The sequence below is a fragment of the Helobdella robusta genome (genome assembly GCF_000326865.2).
Source record: "Helobdella robusta unplaced genomic scaffold HELROscaffold_8, whole genome shotgun sequence".
NCBI lineage: Eukaryota > Metazoa > Annelida > Clitellata > Rhynchobdellida > Glossiphoniidae > Helobdella > Helobdella robusta.
Window position 1 is genome coordinate 2,616,564 of NW_008705459.1, and position 15,665 is coordinate 2,632,228.

At 31.8% G+C, this 15,665-nt stretch overlaps 2 protein-coding genes across 2 annotated transcripts; one reads left to right on the forward strand and one right to left on the reverse strand.

Annotated features, from left to right (window-relative positions):
- Nucleotides 1–9,067: 9,067 nt before the first annotated feature.
- Nucleotides 9,068–13,402, forward strand: HELRODRAFT_70422 (hypothetical protein; the record flags this gene model as incomplete). The annotated part of the gene is made up of 9 exons (XM_009031885.1): nucleotides 9,068–9,141; nucleotides 9,521–9,770; nucleotides 9,880–9,975; nucleotides 10,040–10,110; nucleotides 10,528–10,671; nucleotides 12,070–12,156; nucleotides 12,371–12,509; nucleotides 12,688–12,842; nucleotides 13,186–13,402. The coding sequence occupies 9 exons, from the start codon at nucleotides 9,068–9,070 to the stop codon at nucleotides 13,400–13,402; spliced, it is 1,233 nt and encodes a 410-aa protein (XP_009030133.1).
- A 587-nt stretch (nucleotides 13,403–13,989) lies between these two features.
- Nucleotides 13,990–15,177, reverse strand: HELRODRAFT_165578 (hypothetical protein; the record flags this gene model as incomplete). The annotated part of the gene is made up of 4 exons (XM_009032122.1): nucleotides 13,990–14,107; nucleotides 14,341–14,518; nucleotides 14,743–14,826; nucleotides 15,105–15,177. 4 exons carry the CDS (start codon nucleotides 15,175–15,177, stop codon nucleotides 13,990–13,992), a joined length of 453 nt encoding a protein of 150 aa, XP_009030370.1.
- Between the last annotated feature and the right edge of the window lie 488 nt (nucleotides 15,178–15,665).

Genomic DNA, 15,665 nt, shown 5'->3' on the forward strand with positions numbered 1-15,665 from the left:
AAAATCAACTGATGATTAATTGCTTCTGAGAACATAAAAATTTTTTTTTTAATTTCAGAATTGAGATAATTTTTAAAATTAAATTATTTTTCTCATTTCTAAGATTTGATTATATTTAATAATAAACTCGGGGATTTATTGGATCCACATAACCACCCAGCAAAAACACCATTATCGCAGTTGACACCTTACTTTTAAGATCCTTATCATACTTAACAACATCATCGTCATCATCGTCAATAAACTAAATCACCACCTCCATCATCATCATCATCATCATCATCATCAGTGACATCTCTATAACTATAATAACCATAATCACCACGTCATCATCATCGTCATCGTCGTCATCTTTTCCATTCGTTTTAATGATGAATTCTGAGAAATATTAATTTCTCCAACCTAGCAAGTAAAAAAATAAATAAACACGTAATGAAGCGAAATAAACAAACATCCACACGTATAACCACACAGACACACATGCACATACAGCCACAAAAACACATATATACAAATACATTCATACACACGTACAACCAAATATAGCCAAATACATCCATGCGTATACATGATACTGTCACACAAACAGATTAATATAGATTTAAATAGATATACATAAAATTATTAATATATATATATACAAGCATACTTACACGTATACACACACAAACACACACATACACACACAAACACACACACACACTTGAATATAAATGTCGTACAAACATTAGCGTACTTGAAATTATGTGTGTTGCTCCTTTTTCCAAGTGAACATACGAACCAGTGGATGTGTAAATGTGTTTATGTGTATTTATACGTGTGTATGCATGTACGTGCGTGTATTTTCATGTGTGTATGTGTGTGTGTATGTGTGTCTGTGTGATCGTGCCTTGTGTCTGTGTGCTCTGAACCAAGATGAATATTTCTAAATGGTAAAGAACGACGGAGATTTCTGGGAAAGTGCAATAACGTGTTTACTTTGCTTTCTTCTTGAAAAATCATTCCTTTACAGGAAGCAATAACATGCAAAACAACTTCGAACAAATTTTTTTTTTGTTGATTTCAATTCTTACTTACGACTCGTATGGTTTATTTTTCTGTAGTACTATTTCTGTAATTATTTAGTATTTTTTTGTTTTTACAATAGCAACAGCAGCAGCAACCACACAAAAATCAACTGAAAACCACACAAAAGCATTTAGGGTAAAAATTGCAGCAAGCGATTTTGCACTGTTTAGAACAAAATTTTTTGCGTTTCGTTTTTTGCCAGCTTCCTGAAAAGATAACAAAAGAGTTTTTAGTTTCGTTTTTCAATGAGGCGTTTTTTGTTGAAGCTGCAGTCGGAATGATATTTTTTTCAATTTATTTTATTTTTATTTATTTTTGGACAAAAGTGAAAAAAAAGCACGCCTCGCCTCTTCAGCGAAAATTATTTTTTTATTTCTAAGAAATGTTCGATCAATTTTTCTTATTCGTCTTCTCCGTTTTCAAGACTGCACAGATGATGATGATGATGACGACGATGATGATGATGATGAAGATGATAAGAATGATGATGATGATGACGACGACGATGATGGTGGCGATGATGATGACGTAGATATTAATGAACATTCATTTGAAAAGTAAGTAGTTCACAGATTGTTTTCTTAAAAGGCGTCAACTATCTCATAATACACTGCCAGTACCGACATGATTGTTTGTATTTTGTATTTCTTCTGTTTCTTGTATTTCCTCACCCACTCACTCACTCATTCTCTCACTCACTAACTCACTCACTCACTCACTCACTCACTCGCTCACTCACTCACTCTCTCACTCACTCATTCACTCACTCACTCACTCTCTCACTCACTCACTCACTCACACGTGACATCAATCACCATGCCATTAGGTTGAGGAGGATTATGACGTCATACCGGCAAGTAATGGATGGATGTTTTTTTGGTGAAAAATAAGAAGATTTAGTGTGTGAGGTTAAAAAAGATGTGATTTCTTGGGGTACTGTTATGTATGTGTGCTTGTATGTGTTTGTATGTGTTTGTGTGCGTGTATTTGTGTGTGCGTGTTTATTTATGTGCATCAATATATGCGGTTTTGTGTGTTTGTGTCCATGTGTGTTTGCATGTGTCCATATGTGTTTGTGGACATGTTTGTATGTAATTATGTTTTGTGTATGTGTGTGTGTGTGTGTGTGTGTGTGTGTGTGTGTGTGATTGTATGGGTTTAAATGTTTTTGTGTCCGCATGTTTGTTTATTTATATATCTGTATTTATACATAGGTACGTTTCTATGAATATAATTAGATGCATATAAGCTACTGTTTGCATATGAGAAAAAGTTACGTGTCTGTGTACCAGTATGTGCATATGTAATACCAATAAATGATGGTAATTAAAGCTTTCCTCGCATGCATTTACAAATGGAATGCGTTATAACGCGTGTTGTGTTCTTGAGTGTACGTGTAAAAATGTACGTGTAGATGTGTTTGCGTATCAACAGTCCAAAAATAATAAGTCAACGTGAGACTTATCTTCAGCAGATGATAAATTAATCATAAAAATGTTGCAACACGTTAATCCAAATAACACACAAACATGCGTACTCGTACACAAACAAACCAAAACGTACACACACATATCCAAGCATACATTGCGTGATAATTATGAAGCCAGTATATATTCAAACAACAAATAATACAATTAACGAAATGCAACTGACTTATTAATATATGGCGGTTGTATATATATATATATATATATATATATATATATACATCAATGTGTGTATGTGTTTGTTTGTTTGTGTGTGTGTGTGTGTGTAAATGTGAGTGTGTATGTGTGTTAGTGTGATAAACAAATACAAACAAATAAACAAATACAAACAAAGCAAACAAACCGGCCACTTCAAAAGCAAAAGTAATGATTAAAAGATTTAAACTAAATAAACGCATGGATGCACGCATACGTGAATGCAGGTATGTAAGCGCATATAATGTCAAACAGAGATGAAAAACGTGAGATAGATCCGGTAGAAAAGAAAGAGAAGAAGAAAATAGGTGAGAAGAGAGAGAGAGACAACTGACAAAAACGGAGTTAAAAAAGAATAAAATAAAACAAGAGAAAGAAAAACAGAATGAGTTTAAAAAAGAGAGAATGAAAGAAAAGAAGAGAAAAAAAGAAGAAAAGGGAAAGAGAGAGGAAAAAAAAGAAAGAGGGAGAGTAAGGCACGTGAACAAACATTTATGTATCCTGCGGTTGTCTGTGAGCCATTTCTGAGAAAGAGCTAATTACTTTTTCTTTGGACTGCATTTGTCAACAACGATTCGCGGCTGAGTCTGTGCCTGTACGTGTGTTTGTGTATGTGTGTGTTCAAGTGTACGTGTGTGTGTGTGTACATCTGTATGTTTTTGTATGTGCATGTATGCCTGTTTATATATATATATATATATATATATATATATATATATATATATATATATAAACGCATATGTGTGAGTGTGTATGTGTTTGTTGTTCATGAGTTTTTTGTTTTTTCTTCTTTGTTAATTCTTTACTGTTGTTAATTAGCTGGTTTGTTGGTTTACGTCTTAACGAATAATTAATTTGCAATTTTAATTGATTTCACATTCGACATTCAGAATGCTAATAATAAGTACATTAACACGCACAAACGCACTCATACACACACAGTCACAGACACACACAGACACACACACACACACACACACACATACATACATACAAACACCCATATACATACATCTACATAGATACATATTAGCATATGCATAAATGTTCACACGAACAGATAGGAAAACATACACGCACATATAAACAGAGACACACACAGAGGCAAACATACTAACACATATTGTAAGTGCGTGTGCGTGTGTGTGTGTATATGTGTGTGATTCTTGGCACTGTCTAGTTAGCATTTAGCACTTATTCCTCAAAGGTATCGTGAGTTTTACTTCATAAATTTTTCAAGAGAAAAATAACAGAAAAAACAATAATAATAAATACCAAACAACGAAAACAATAAGGCTAACAGTAAAAATACTAAATACTCTATATCTAACATCCTTTTAGTATCTATTTTTGACATTTATATTTAGTATCTAATATCTCGTTAGTATCTGATATCTCTTTGGTATCTTATCTCTCATTAGTATCTGATATCTCATAAGTATCTTATCCCTCATTAGTATCTGATATCTCTTTAGTATCTTATCTTTTATTAGTATCTATTTCATTTTCCCATGAATGAACCGGTACAAAAATATTACAATAAACAAATAGGATCTCCATTGCAGTCATCATCAGCTTCATTCACGGAATATTCTTCCACAATTTGTAAAAAAAAATTAAAAATGTTTTTCCGTTTTTGACAACAAAACTAACAACAAATAAATAAAATTATTCGTCCTTAATAATGTGAAAGAACATAACACGAGTGTATAGTTGGGAGCACGCGTTGTTGTCTTACAACACACCCAGACAACGCAACTTACAAAGCATAAGCGAACCTATAAAAATTCAAAGTCATTTCCACAACAATTGCAACACAAATCAAACTAACTCAAATAGAAAAAAAATTAATATCACACCAGGAAAGTTAAACTTTAAAAAAAAATAACCTTATTTTTACAGAAGAAACCGCCAGGACAAAATGCTGGTATGAACAATGAACCGAACAGCGTGAATCCGCTGCATGTGGCTAACAAACACACACACACACACACACACACACACACACACACTCTCTCTCTCTCTTTCTCTCTCTCTCTCACACACACATACATACACACACACACACACACACATATTATCATGCACATTAAATTTCAAAAATAAAAATAATTCTTGCATTTAGTTTTTAACAAGTTACTCTCGTGCAATCAAAAAAATACAAAAAAAAATACAAAACAACAACACACAATACCACATACCACAATACGCAACAAAAATACAACGACAACAACACACAATACCGCATACAACAACAACAACATCGAGACGTCAACTACATATACAACAGTACACAATATATCTATGGCATGCACTCCATGTTTTATCTCACATGTAAATTGAATTAGTCGAACCTATTAAGTAAAGAATCATCATCTTCTTCATCTTCTTCTTCATCATCATCATCATCATCATCTTTTTTTTATCATTTTTATCTTCTTCGTCATCTTCATCTTCATCATCATCCTCGTCATCATCATCGTCATCATCATCTTCTTCTTCTTCATCACCCTCTTCATCATCTTCATCATCCTCTTCATCATTATTAAAATTATTAACATCAGTTTCACTAAACTAGACTACTGGTTAGTGCTTGCAATGACCATTACACTATATAATCACATCTTAATCACAATGGTTAACTACAACATCACATTTCATTACATTACATCATAAAAATGTTACAACTACATCACATCACATTTCATTACATTGCATCATAAAAATGTTACAACTACATGTTACATACGTATACTTTACAATCACAATTTTGGTTACAATCACAACACATTACGACGTTATTACCGAAGATTACAATATTACAATAAATTACAAATTACTTTACGTTCAATTACAATATTACAATATTTGGATCGCAATAATTGCATTAATTTATGTTATAACCTTCTTTGTAAACATGCATGCATTTTTGTGAATTTCTTAAGGGTTTATTTTTTATATAAAAAAATTTTAATGTTTTGTTTTCTGTTTATGTTTGTTTTTCACGTTTGTATGATTGTTTGTTTGTATGCGTGTTTGTTTTGTCGTGCCTGTTTGTAGGTATGTATTTATGTTTCGGTATTTGTTCGTATATTTGTTTGTATGTTTTGTTTTTTTTCAAAATTTTTAAATTAATTCATTTGCACGTAACACACAACGATAATTATGCCAAAATAATAACAACAATAACGATAATAATTGCTGTTATAATCTATATGTGTGTGTATGTATGCATGCATGCATGTATTTATGAATGTATGTATGTATGTATGTATGTATGTATGTATGTATGTATGTATGTATGTATGTATGTATGTATGTATGTATGTATGTATGTATGTATGTATGTATGTATGTATGCATGCATGCATGTACGTATGTATGCATGCATGCATGTACGTATGTATGTGTGTATGTTTGTATGTATGTATGTATGTATGTATGTATGTATGTACTTTAAAAAGCAGTGATTGCCAATATTGATTTTACTGAGAAAATTCGATTACCCGTAAATGATGAAAACTATGATGGTGATGACGACGACTACGATGATGATGTCATGATGACGATGATGGTTTTCATGATGGTGGTTATGATGATGATGACGATAACTTTTTTTCAGCATAGTGGTAACGGGATGGTAATAAATTGTTAGCGACGATAATGATGAAGAAAAATATGATGAAAGATAATATCGATAATTAATTTAAAGAAATATAATTCAAAATGATAAGATGATTTAAAGTTATGATAGAACAACAAATAAGAAAAGAACAAGAAATAATTATAGAAATTAATCACCAAAATATAATAAAAAATATTAAAAAATAAAATTAAAACATTAAAAATTATAATGACGTTAAACTGCCTGATCTCTAAATGAATATTAATTAATAACATTTTTTACATATTATTGCATATAACCACATATAAAAGCAGCTTGAACCGATCAAAATTTATTTGGTATGCGTTTCTTCAAACTTAACGTACGCAGATTTTACACGCACGTATCTATATATATATATATACACTAAATGGTTTCTATGTGTTGTTTCATTTTGTATAATGATAATTAATCATCATTATTTTAATTTTTAACGATGTTTCAATGTGCTGTTTAATATTGTTTCAGTTGGATAATTTAGTATTTTTAACAATGGCATTGAAATACTTTGAACATTCCTTTGTATTGTAGATTTTTTTTCATGTTTATGATTTTTAATTTAAGAAACTACACATAAACACTTGTATAAACACAAACATACACAATCATACATACACATGCACACACATACACACACGCACGCATACACAAACACAGCGAATCTAGACAACTTCGACGGGGAAACTAACATTTTATAATTGTGTAAATTTTTGAAATATGACAAGAGAAACCAGGAAAATTACCTAATTTGTTCTAGTGTATCCAAAAAATGGCCCCTACAACTCTAGATCCACCACTGGATTCCGGGTATCAAACTTGATATCGCATTGTGTGCGAGCGTATGTGCGAATTATCCTACGACTGTTTGTGTGTATATATGTATATGCTGACAAATAAGCAACAATGTGTGTGTGTGTGTGTGTGTGTGTGTGTGTGTGTGCAAATTATATGTATGCTTGTGTGTATATATGTATGTATTTGTGGATGTATATATGGATGTATGTATGTATGTATGTATGTATGTATGTATGTATGTATGTTTGTATGTATGTATGAATGTATGGATGGATAGATTGATGTACGTATGTTTAGATGTATGTATAGACGTATTATGTATGTATGTTTGTATGTATGTATGTTTGTAAGTATGTATGTATGCAAACAAAGCTGTACAAACAAACAATAAACATCTGTGTTTGTGCACGTGTGGCGTACGTGCGATAAATAGAAATGGCGGGAATGTTCGTCGTTAAATTTTAATGGCCTCCTTCCATTCTGAACATTATCAGAAGAACTTCTTTCTTAGAATTGTTAGCATATGTTGATCATTTTATAGCGCTTTGTATTGAGCATTTATACACGCTGAATGCACATTATTAATTTATTCATTTACTACTTTGTTTTCTTTTTCTTTTTATTCATTTTCCCGAAACTGATTTTTATAGACTTTCTACAAATCTGTGGTTTTATTATATATATATATATATATATATATATATATATATATATATATATATAGGTTTTTATGGGCTGTTTTTTTATTAACTGTAGCAAAATGGCGATGAAAACTGAATAAATAAACACATAGGAGGGAAGTGAAATGGAGAATAATCTCAGTGATGTGTTTAATTTTGTCTGATTTGAAAAATGTTACCAACACGCAGGCATGCAGACAGCATCCATCTCATTCACTTACTCACGAAATCAAGCCCTTGCATCGTTTCAATTCATGGCATTGCATATCATCTCTTTTTCATCTGGTTCACTTAGCTCGTCTGTTCTTTTATTTTTTTTATCTATTTTTCTCTGTCTTGCTCCGTACGTTTGCCTCGTATTATTTATTATTTTATTATCAATTTATTATGGAATATTTTATTATGATCATCTTCGTAGTTGTCGTCGCTGTGTGCTTTAGTATGCGCATACCGTCTGTAGTTTGTCAGTTTGTTCTCGTTATTTTGATTTTTAATTCAAAGATTTACATTTTCTTAGAAACCCAATGAGTATGGAGATCTGAGAAAAGAAGAAAAAGATCATGGATTAGTTGAAATAAAAATTTTCTAAAAATAATATGCAAGGCGTCACGGGTTTGGATTAGCTTTTATTTGAATATTTCACATTAAAAATATTAATCTCTGGGAAAAAGCATTGCTTCAAGTTTTACTTATTTATTCTGAAAAAATCAGATTTATTGCTGTAATAAGTGAGAAGAATGTCTTCAAAAATACACATGATTGTCATTATTTCGACGTCAATCATTTGCTTTTTCGTATATTAATTGTGCATTGTATCTGATGTTCATTACTTTAAAACTAAATAATAAAAAAAGGTTTATTTAATTATAGAAACTTTGTTTCAAAGGTTGTTAACAGATAAAACAACAGATTACAGATTTGGTTGCATGTCTCTCACGTGCAATGTACGCAATATGGTAAAAAAATCTCTAGTGTAGTGCTACACGATTAAACAATAAAAACCATAGCAACGAAATGTAAACAACTTTCTGTACCGATCATTTTTATACTTATTTTACCGTGAATTACTACAATTTAATGAAAAATTACAAATAAATAACTTGATTAATTAATAAATAATAGAAATGGCAAATATAAAAACGATTTTAAAGAATAACGGTGGCAACATGGGGAACGACATGGGCATGCCGACGGTTGGGTACAGAAGTGCCAAGTTCAATCCCATGGAATGGCAGGAAGGAAATTATGCCAGGTGGATGGCTAGTGGGGGTGGGGGCATTTTTGTATTATAACAAGATTCTGGAAAATCCAGTTTCTGGTCTATTCACTTTATTTATAAATAGATTTAGATAGTCTATAATCAATGAGAATAGATAGATATAATAATTAGTGACAAACAAACAATAATGTTCTATAATCTATATTTATAGATTCGAATAGAGTCTATGTCTATAGTCTGTAGTCTAGTATAAATAGTCATAGTCTATACTTATACTGAGTAGGCTGCATATAATTTTCATAGCAAACTCTAAAAAAAAGTCTAAACCTAGTCTGAAAAGTCCAAAAAATATGTATGATTTCACTAAATTTCTTAAAAATTTCCTTAAATTTCACACACATGCACACATAAGATTCTACCAATCATTTGCCGGCCGAAATGAGTTAGGACAATTACAGACTGACATCAATGCAATCGTAAAAGAAACAAAAGACAAAACAAGCCAGATGCAGGCCATGAACACCAAGAGACTGGTCGATCGAGTTCGAGACATCGATGGGTGGAAGAGGGAATTGCACAGCATCATTAAGGATATGACTGAAGAAACCGAGTTACTCTTCTCCCAGAAGAATAGAGTGGAAGCTGCACTGAGAGCATTGGAGGTGAGGGTTTTTAGAAATTTTACTTTTATTAATTAGGAATTGAATCATAATAATCTTTTAGTTGTTGCTGTTCTTTTTGAGAAAATGAATGATTAAATGATGTTTCTAGATACCCCACCACATTGCACTTGATAATTTGAACTGCAGACAGAAGAGACAAGGTATTGATTTGGTTCAGGATGATGTTGAATTGGCTCTGCTAAAGGTTATCATTATTATTATTATCACTCTAATAGTTTTCATTCTAATTACAATAAATTATAATCTAGGAGATAGAAACGATAAGTGGGGCTGAAGAGCTGTTGAGGAGAACAACACAAGAAGTTGAGATACAATTGAAGTCGGTTTTGTATCATGCTTACGTAAATGTGATTGTTATTGTATCAAAGAATTAGTGGACAGATTGTTTGCTCTGTTTGTTTGTTTGTTTTTTGTTTGCTCAATTATTTTTTTGGTTTTCTCATTTGTTTTTTGTTCTTTTGTTTGGAAATAATTAAATGTACTAATCCAAGGATAGATATATAACACTAATCATCATTAAAAAACAACATCATTAACGTTATAATTAACAATATCACCTACCAACATCATCACCAACGTTATCATTAACATCATCACCAACGTTATCATCAAACGCCATCATATATAACTCAGATCATCGCCAACGACAACATTACCACCAATGTTGTGGCCAACTTGATAGCCACGAACGAAAAAAAAATCGTCACAAACATTTCCACCATTATCAATCAATCAGACGTAACAGAGACCAGAAGCAGAATTTGGAATTCGATTGGAGTGACAAAAAGGAATCAAAGGAGTTGGATGAGTTCTGTGCCAGGCTGAGGAGCGAGCATACCAGCAAACAGTACTATCACGGAACCGCAAGACTTCAAGAAATGTGAGTACGCATGTGTGTTAGTGTGTATGTGTGTACGTGTGTATGTGTACTTGTCTGTGTGTGTGCGTTTGTGTGTACGTGCGTTTGTGAATGTGTGTGTGTGTGTGTTTGCTGATGTGTATCAGTATATGTTTATTTGTTTTCGTGAATTTGAATTGCGTCAATCCATCCATCATAATTTTTATATCTGAATTTCGGAACTACGAATTTCGAAGTGTTTTTTTCTGTTTTTTTTTTTTGTCGTTACCCAAGTTGTGATACGTTTTTCACACAGACATCAATAGAAAATTAATGGAATGGTATTATGAAGAGTAATAAAAAGCACTTGCATTAATAATTCACATTCTGAGAAACATATAAATGTTTTTATTATTATTACTGTTATTGTTGCTGTTGTTGATTGTTTTTGTTTGTTTGTTTGTTTTGTTTTTCTCTTGTTACTGTATACGTTTTTGTTTTTAAATTGTATATACCTTTTTTTTAATGACAATGATGATGTGAATTCAGATAATAACACCGATAGCAATTATACTATTTCATGATGACAATAATCATCATTGTAATGAATATAATGATAAAAATGCCGATATTAACTGACTATATGACGGTGACGATGATGACGTAATGATGACGCATTACTGAAAGCATTAGGCTTTTTATGTTTTTGTTTTATTGACTACTAACTTCACTGTTTGCTGTTGTTATTTTTATTACTGTTGTCTTGTGGCTGTTGCTGTTAATGTTACTGTTATTGTTGTTACTACTACCACAAATGTTGTTGTTGCTGTTGTTGTTGTGGTGGTGGTGGAGGGGGGGGGTGGTGGTGTTGTTATTGTTGATGCATGGAGTGATTTTTTTGTGACTACGCATTTTCTATTGCTTTTGTTAATGTAACAGCGTTCGTTCATTTCATTGTGTCGCGGCTTCTATTGATTTTCAAAAGAAAAATGCATAGCAAAAAAAATATTCACTGAAACGCAAAGAAATAATGGAAAAAATGATAACATTGGCAGACTTATTTAACGTAACGCGCGTTCTAGGAATCCTCCAGTGTATGAGACCTGATGAAACTTCCAGTGAATGCATTCTATTCAGATTAATATTTGCCATTTCGTGAAAACTGAATATGAAAAAAAACATTTCATGGCGTTTATTAATTTCTTCTTTTTTTTTGTTACGCACTGAGATGTGCAACTCGTCTGTTGTTGTGTGTCTGCTTATTTTGTACAGTCTCAAAAGTTTTTAAGGTGCAGTGACCTGGTTCGAATGCACATAAAGATAGATCCTCGTCTGTCATTTGCAGTGTGTGTGTGTGTTGTGTGTGTGGTGTGTGTGTGTGTGTGTGTGTGTGTGGTGTGTGCGTCGTTTAATACATCCTAACTCCGAAAATGATGACAGACAGTCAACTCCAGAATCTTGGGCTCAGTTCACGCACGACAACATTGAGAGAGCAGAACAGGAAAGACTGGCGTCCATTCAACTGCGGTTTGTTCTGCTTCTTGTATGTCGTTTTGTTTTTATTTAGCTAACAACCCTCTGTTCATTACAGAGTAACTAGATTCAACTTTTTCAATTTTCTTCAAAGTTTATATTAAATTATATTGCTCGTTAGTTTGCTCAATGTTGATAATAGGCGAAAGACTGAATTTCATTCAGTTGATATCAATATTCTTTATTTACCAAAATGCAACCCCATCAGGAAATTGATTGACAGCATCATTCATGACGTATCGTCCGATGTGAAACGTCAGTGTGGCGTCACTGATGATAGCTTCAGGAGGAGAGTTGCCCAATTGGAGGGGTGCAAGAACCAGCTTGAAGATGAAATCAACAAGGTGGTCCGTTGAGACTGTCTTGAAACTATTTAAAAACATTTTCGGAATTTCAAATTGTTCCAGTTACATTTTAATCTTAGTATCGTTTGTGCAGTGTTGCTTGCATAATAATCTATATTAATGAATACATAAAATGCGAGATACACAAAATGAAAGAATTGAAATAAACACACCTCTGAAGGTGTGTGACTCGATAGATGACGCCGAGAAGACGATATCAGGTTTGAAGGGCATGCTGAAGGACATAGAGGAACCCATGAAGGTGGCACAGACCAGACTGCACAATAGGGAGTTTAGACCAAGGGTTGAACTTTGCAGAGACCCAGCTCAATTCGGGTTCGTAGGGTGATTATATTAACGAAAATTTATTCCACAACACACAACAGAATGTATAACAGCGATTCCAAACATGGAAGTTGAGTTGTCGTTGTTGGGTTGTTTATAGAAAATATACATTATTTTCGACTAGATGACTTTTAACGAGTAAAAACACGATAAGCACGCATTTGTGAGCGTATGTATCTACGCTTCCTGGCTACTTGTGTTCGTTTTTTTTTTCTTAGCATAACTGCGTTTCGATCATAAAAACTATTTTCACTAAAAGTCAATTTTTACCAAGGTAACCAAAAGTCAATTTTTACCATTTTAACCAAAAGATTTTCAACTCCTAAATTTTCAGACTAATCGAAGAGGTGAAAGAGTTGAGCACATCTAACGACGAACTGTACAGAAAACTGGAGGAGACGGAGAACTACTTGAAACTCCTGCAAGATCAACGCATTGCACTGGAGAAGGATCTGATGATCAAGAAGAACAGCATCTTCATTGACAAGGAGAAGTGCATGCCCAGAAGAGCCACGCGCGCTCCCAGCATCTCAAAATTGCAAGGATATTGAAGAACGAGTGCCTATAGTGACTGTAAAAAGTCACCAATCCAATCACAAAACGTTCTGAAACACTGATATGGAAACACTGATGACGATCACTCATGAAATCTTGTTGTGATCAAATTTAGTTTATATCAATCATGCTTTTTTAAACTCAAAAGAAACCATAAACGTTTTACATTTATCTAAATCACGTTTGCACGACAACTTGTTTTTTTATTTTTTCAAATTTTCATTTAAATGTTTGAAAATTAACTGAATATTTTATAACATGTGGCTCTATTGGTTTTGTTATTTGTAAAGTTTTTTCATACATGACATATAGCGCTGTTTTCAAAGAATCTATGCAATTCTTACAAATATTATTCCAACATTCAAATTATGTATTTGACACTTTTAATCATTAAAATCTTTAAAACAAGTTCGCCTCAGAAATATTTCTATATTAACATTAAGAACAATGTCCAGCTATATTAAAGGTATGTACACAGTTTTAAAAGCAATGAGAAAAATAATAATTGAATAATAATAAGAGTAATAACTTTATTATAATAATAAATAAATAAAATTAATGACTAACAATAACTAAAAAAAAATCAAAAAGCTAATTTTTTCATAAATAAATAGACATTTGAATCCATCTCAAAGTCATGGAGATTGCTAGCATCACCTTGTAACCTCATCAGCAAACCACCAAATGAAACATAGGCTGCCCTGTATAGAATGAAAAATTTAATAATTTTGGGCTATTTTAAATTGTATGAGGTCAGGCAGTTGAAGATTATTTTTTCTAATTTAGATTTCTTTTTTGATTTCAATTAGAAAAAAAATTATAAAAAAAAACTAAAGGCAAAAACACCAGAAAGTAATAAATAAAAACGCGAACAAAAATAACAACCCCAACAAAATATAAAAAAAGTAAAATCTATAAGAAAAAACAATCTAACAGTCGACTTCCTTGTTCGCCAGACATGTCGTCCCCATCAATCCTATAGACCTTCCCATACATGACGTACTCGAAGCTGTCTGCTCTAGTGCCAGAGCCTTCCTTTGGGTCATATTCTCCATCATCAGGCACACCATCTTCTCTCATACTTGTCGCTATCACCATTCTGAACTTGTCTCCTAAATTAATAAATAGCGAAAAACTAATTAGAGTTATTTTTTTCATGAATAAATTAATGAATTGTTTCTTAAAATGTTTAGCAATAATTATTAGAAAAAATAAAATAAATATAGATAAAACTAAGCTAAGGCATGTAAAATAAGGAAATCTATCTTCTAGGTTAGCCAACTTTAATATAAATTTAATTTAATTAATTAATTATAATATAATGTTAAATATCTACCTAGTTCGATGGGATAGATTTGTGTGTTGACATCCAGAATGAGATCCATCTTGAAAGATTCACTTTCACATTTTAATCTGGACACTGTAAACAAATTTTGAAAATTAATTAAAAATTAAGTAAATTAAATTAAAAAAAATGAACATGTAATAGTAATTTTAATAAAACCCCAAAAGTAATTTTCTTTTAATAAAAAAAGAAATAATTGCATATTGTAGCTGTGTCTTGCCTGCCTACAGCTTATTGAGATTGACATTTTTTATCTTATTAATTGGAGTTAGCATATTTTGAAAATTAATATTAATTTTAATAAAAAATAAATTAATAGAGAAGAGAATTAGTGCCAAACAAACTTTACTCACCTCTCTCGAATTTCTTCCCTTCCGGGTTAACGTCTTTAACGTCAAAGATATCTTCAAACAACACACCGGCCATTACTAAACACTAAACAGAAATTTTTAAAGAACCAGATATGACTAAATATTCAAATAAAATTAAATTTCGAGGGCAAGTGTGAACGAGCGATATTATATTTTTTAAATGTAAACAAAGATAACTGAGCAACTTTTAGTAAAATTAACTACCAAAGACAATTTAACAGCCTGAACTATTTAACAAGATAACAAGTGTGAAATAAATGAATTAACTAAATGGAACAATAATTGTTTTACAAATGATCAATTATACATCTAAAAAAGCCTAAATCAAATTTTAATTAAATCTTTAAGTGATTTGGCTAAATAGTTTTTTATAAAACTTTTATTTTAAAAGTTCTCAAGGTTTCTGTGGTGTAGTGGTTATCACGTTCGCCTAACACGCGAAAGGTCCTCAGTTCGAGCCTGGGCAGAAACATTATTTTTAACTTTTTTTTTTTAATTATCTAAATTTTTTTTTTTCATTTTTCTTCAAATTTTTTCTTATAC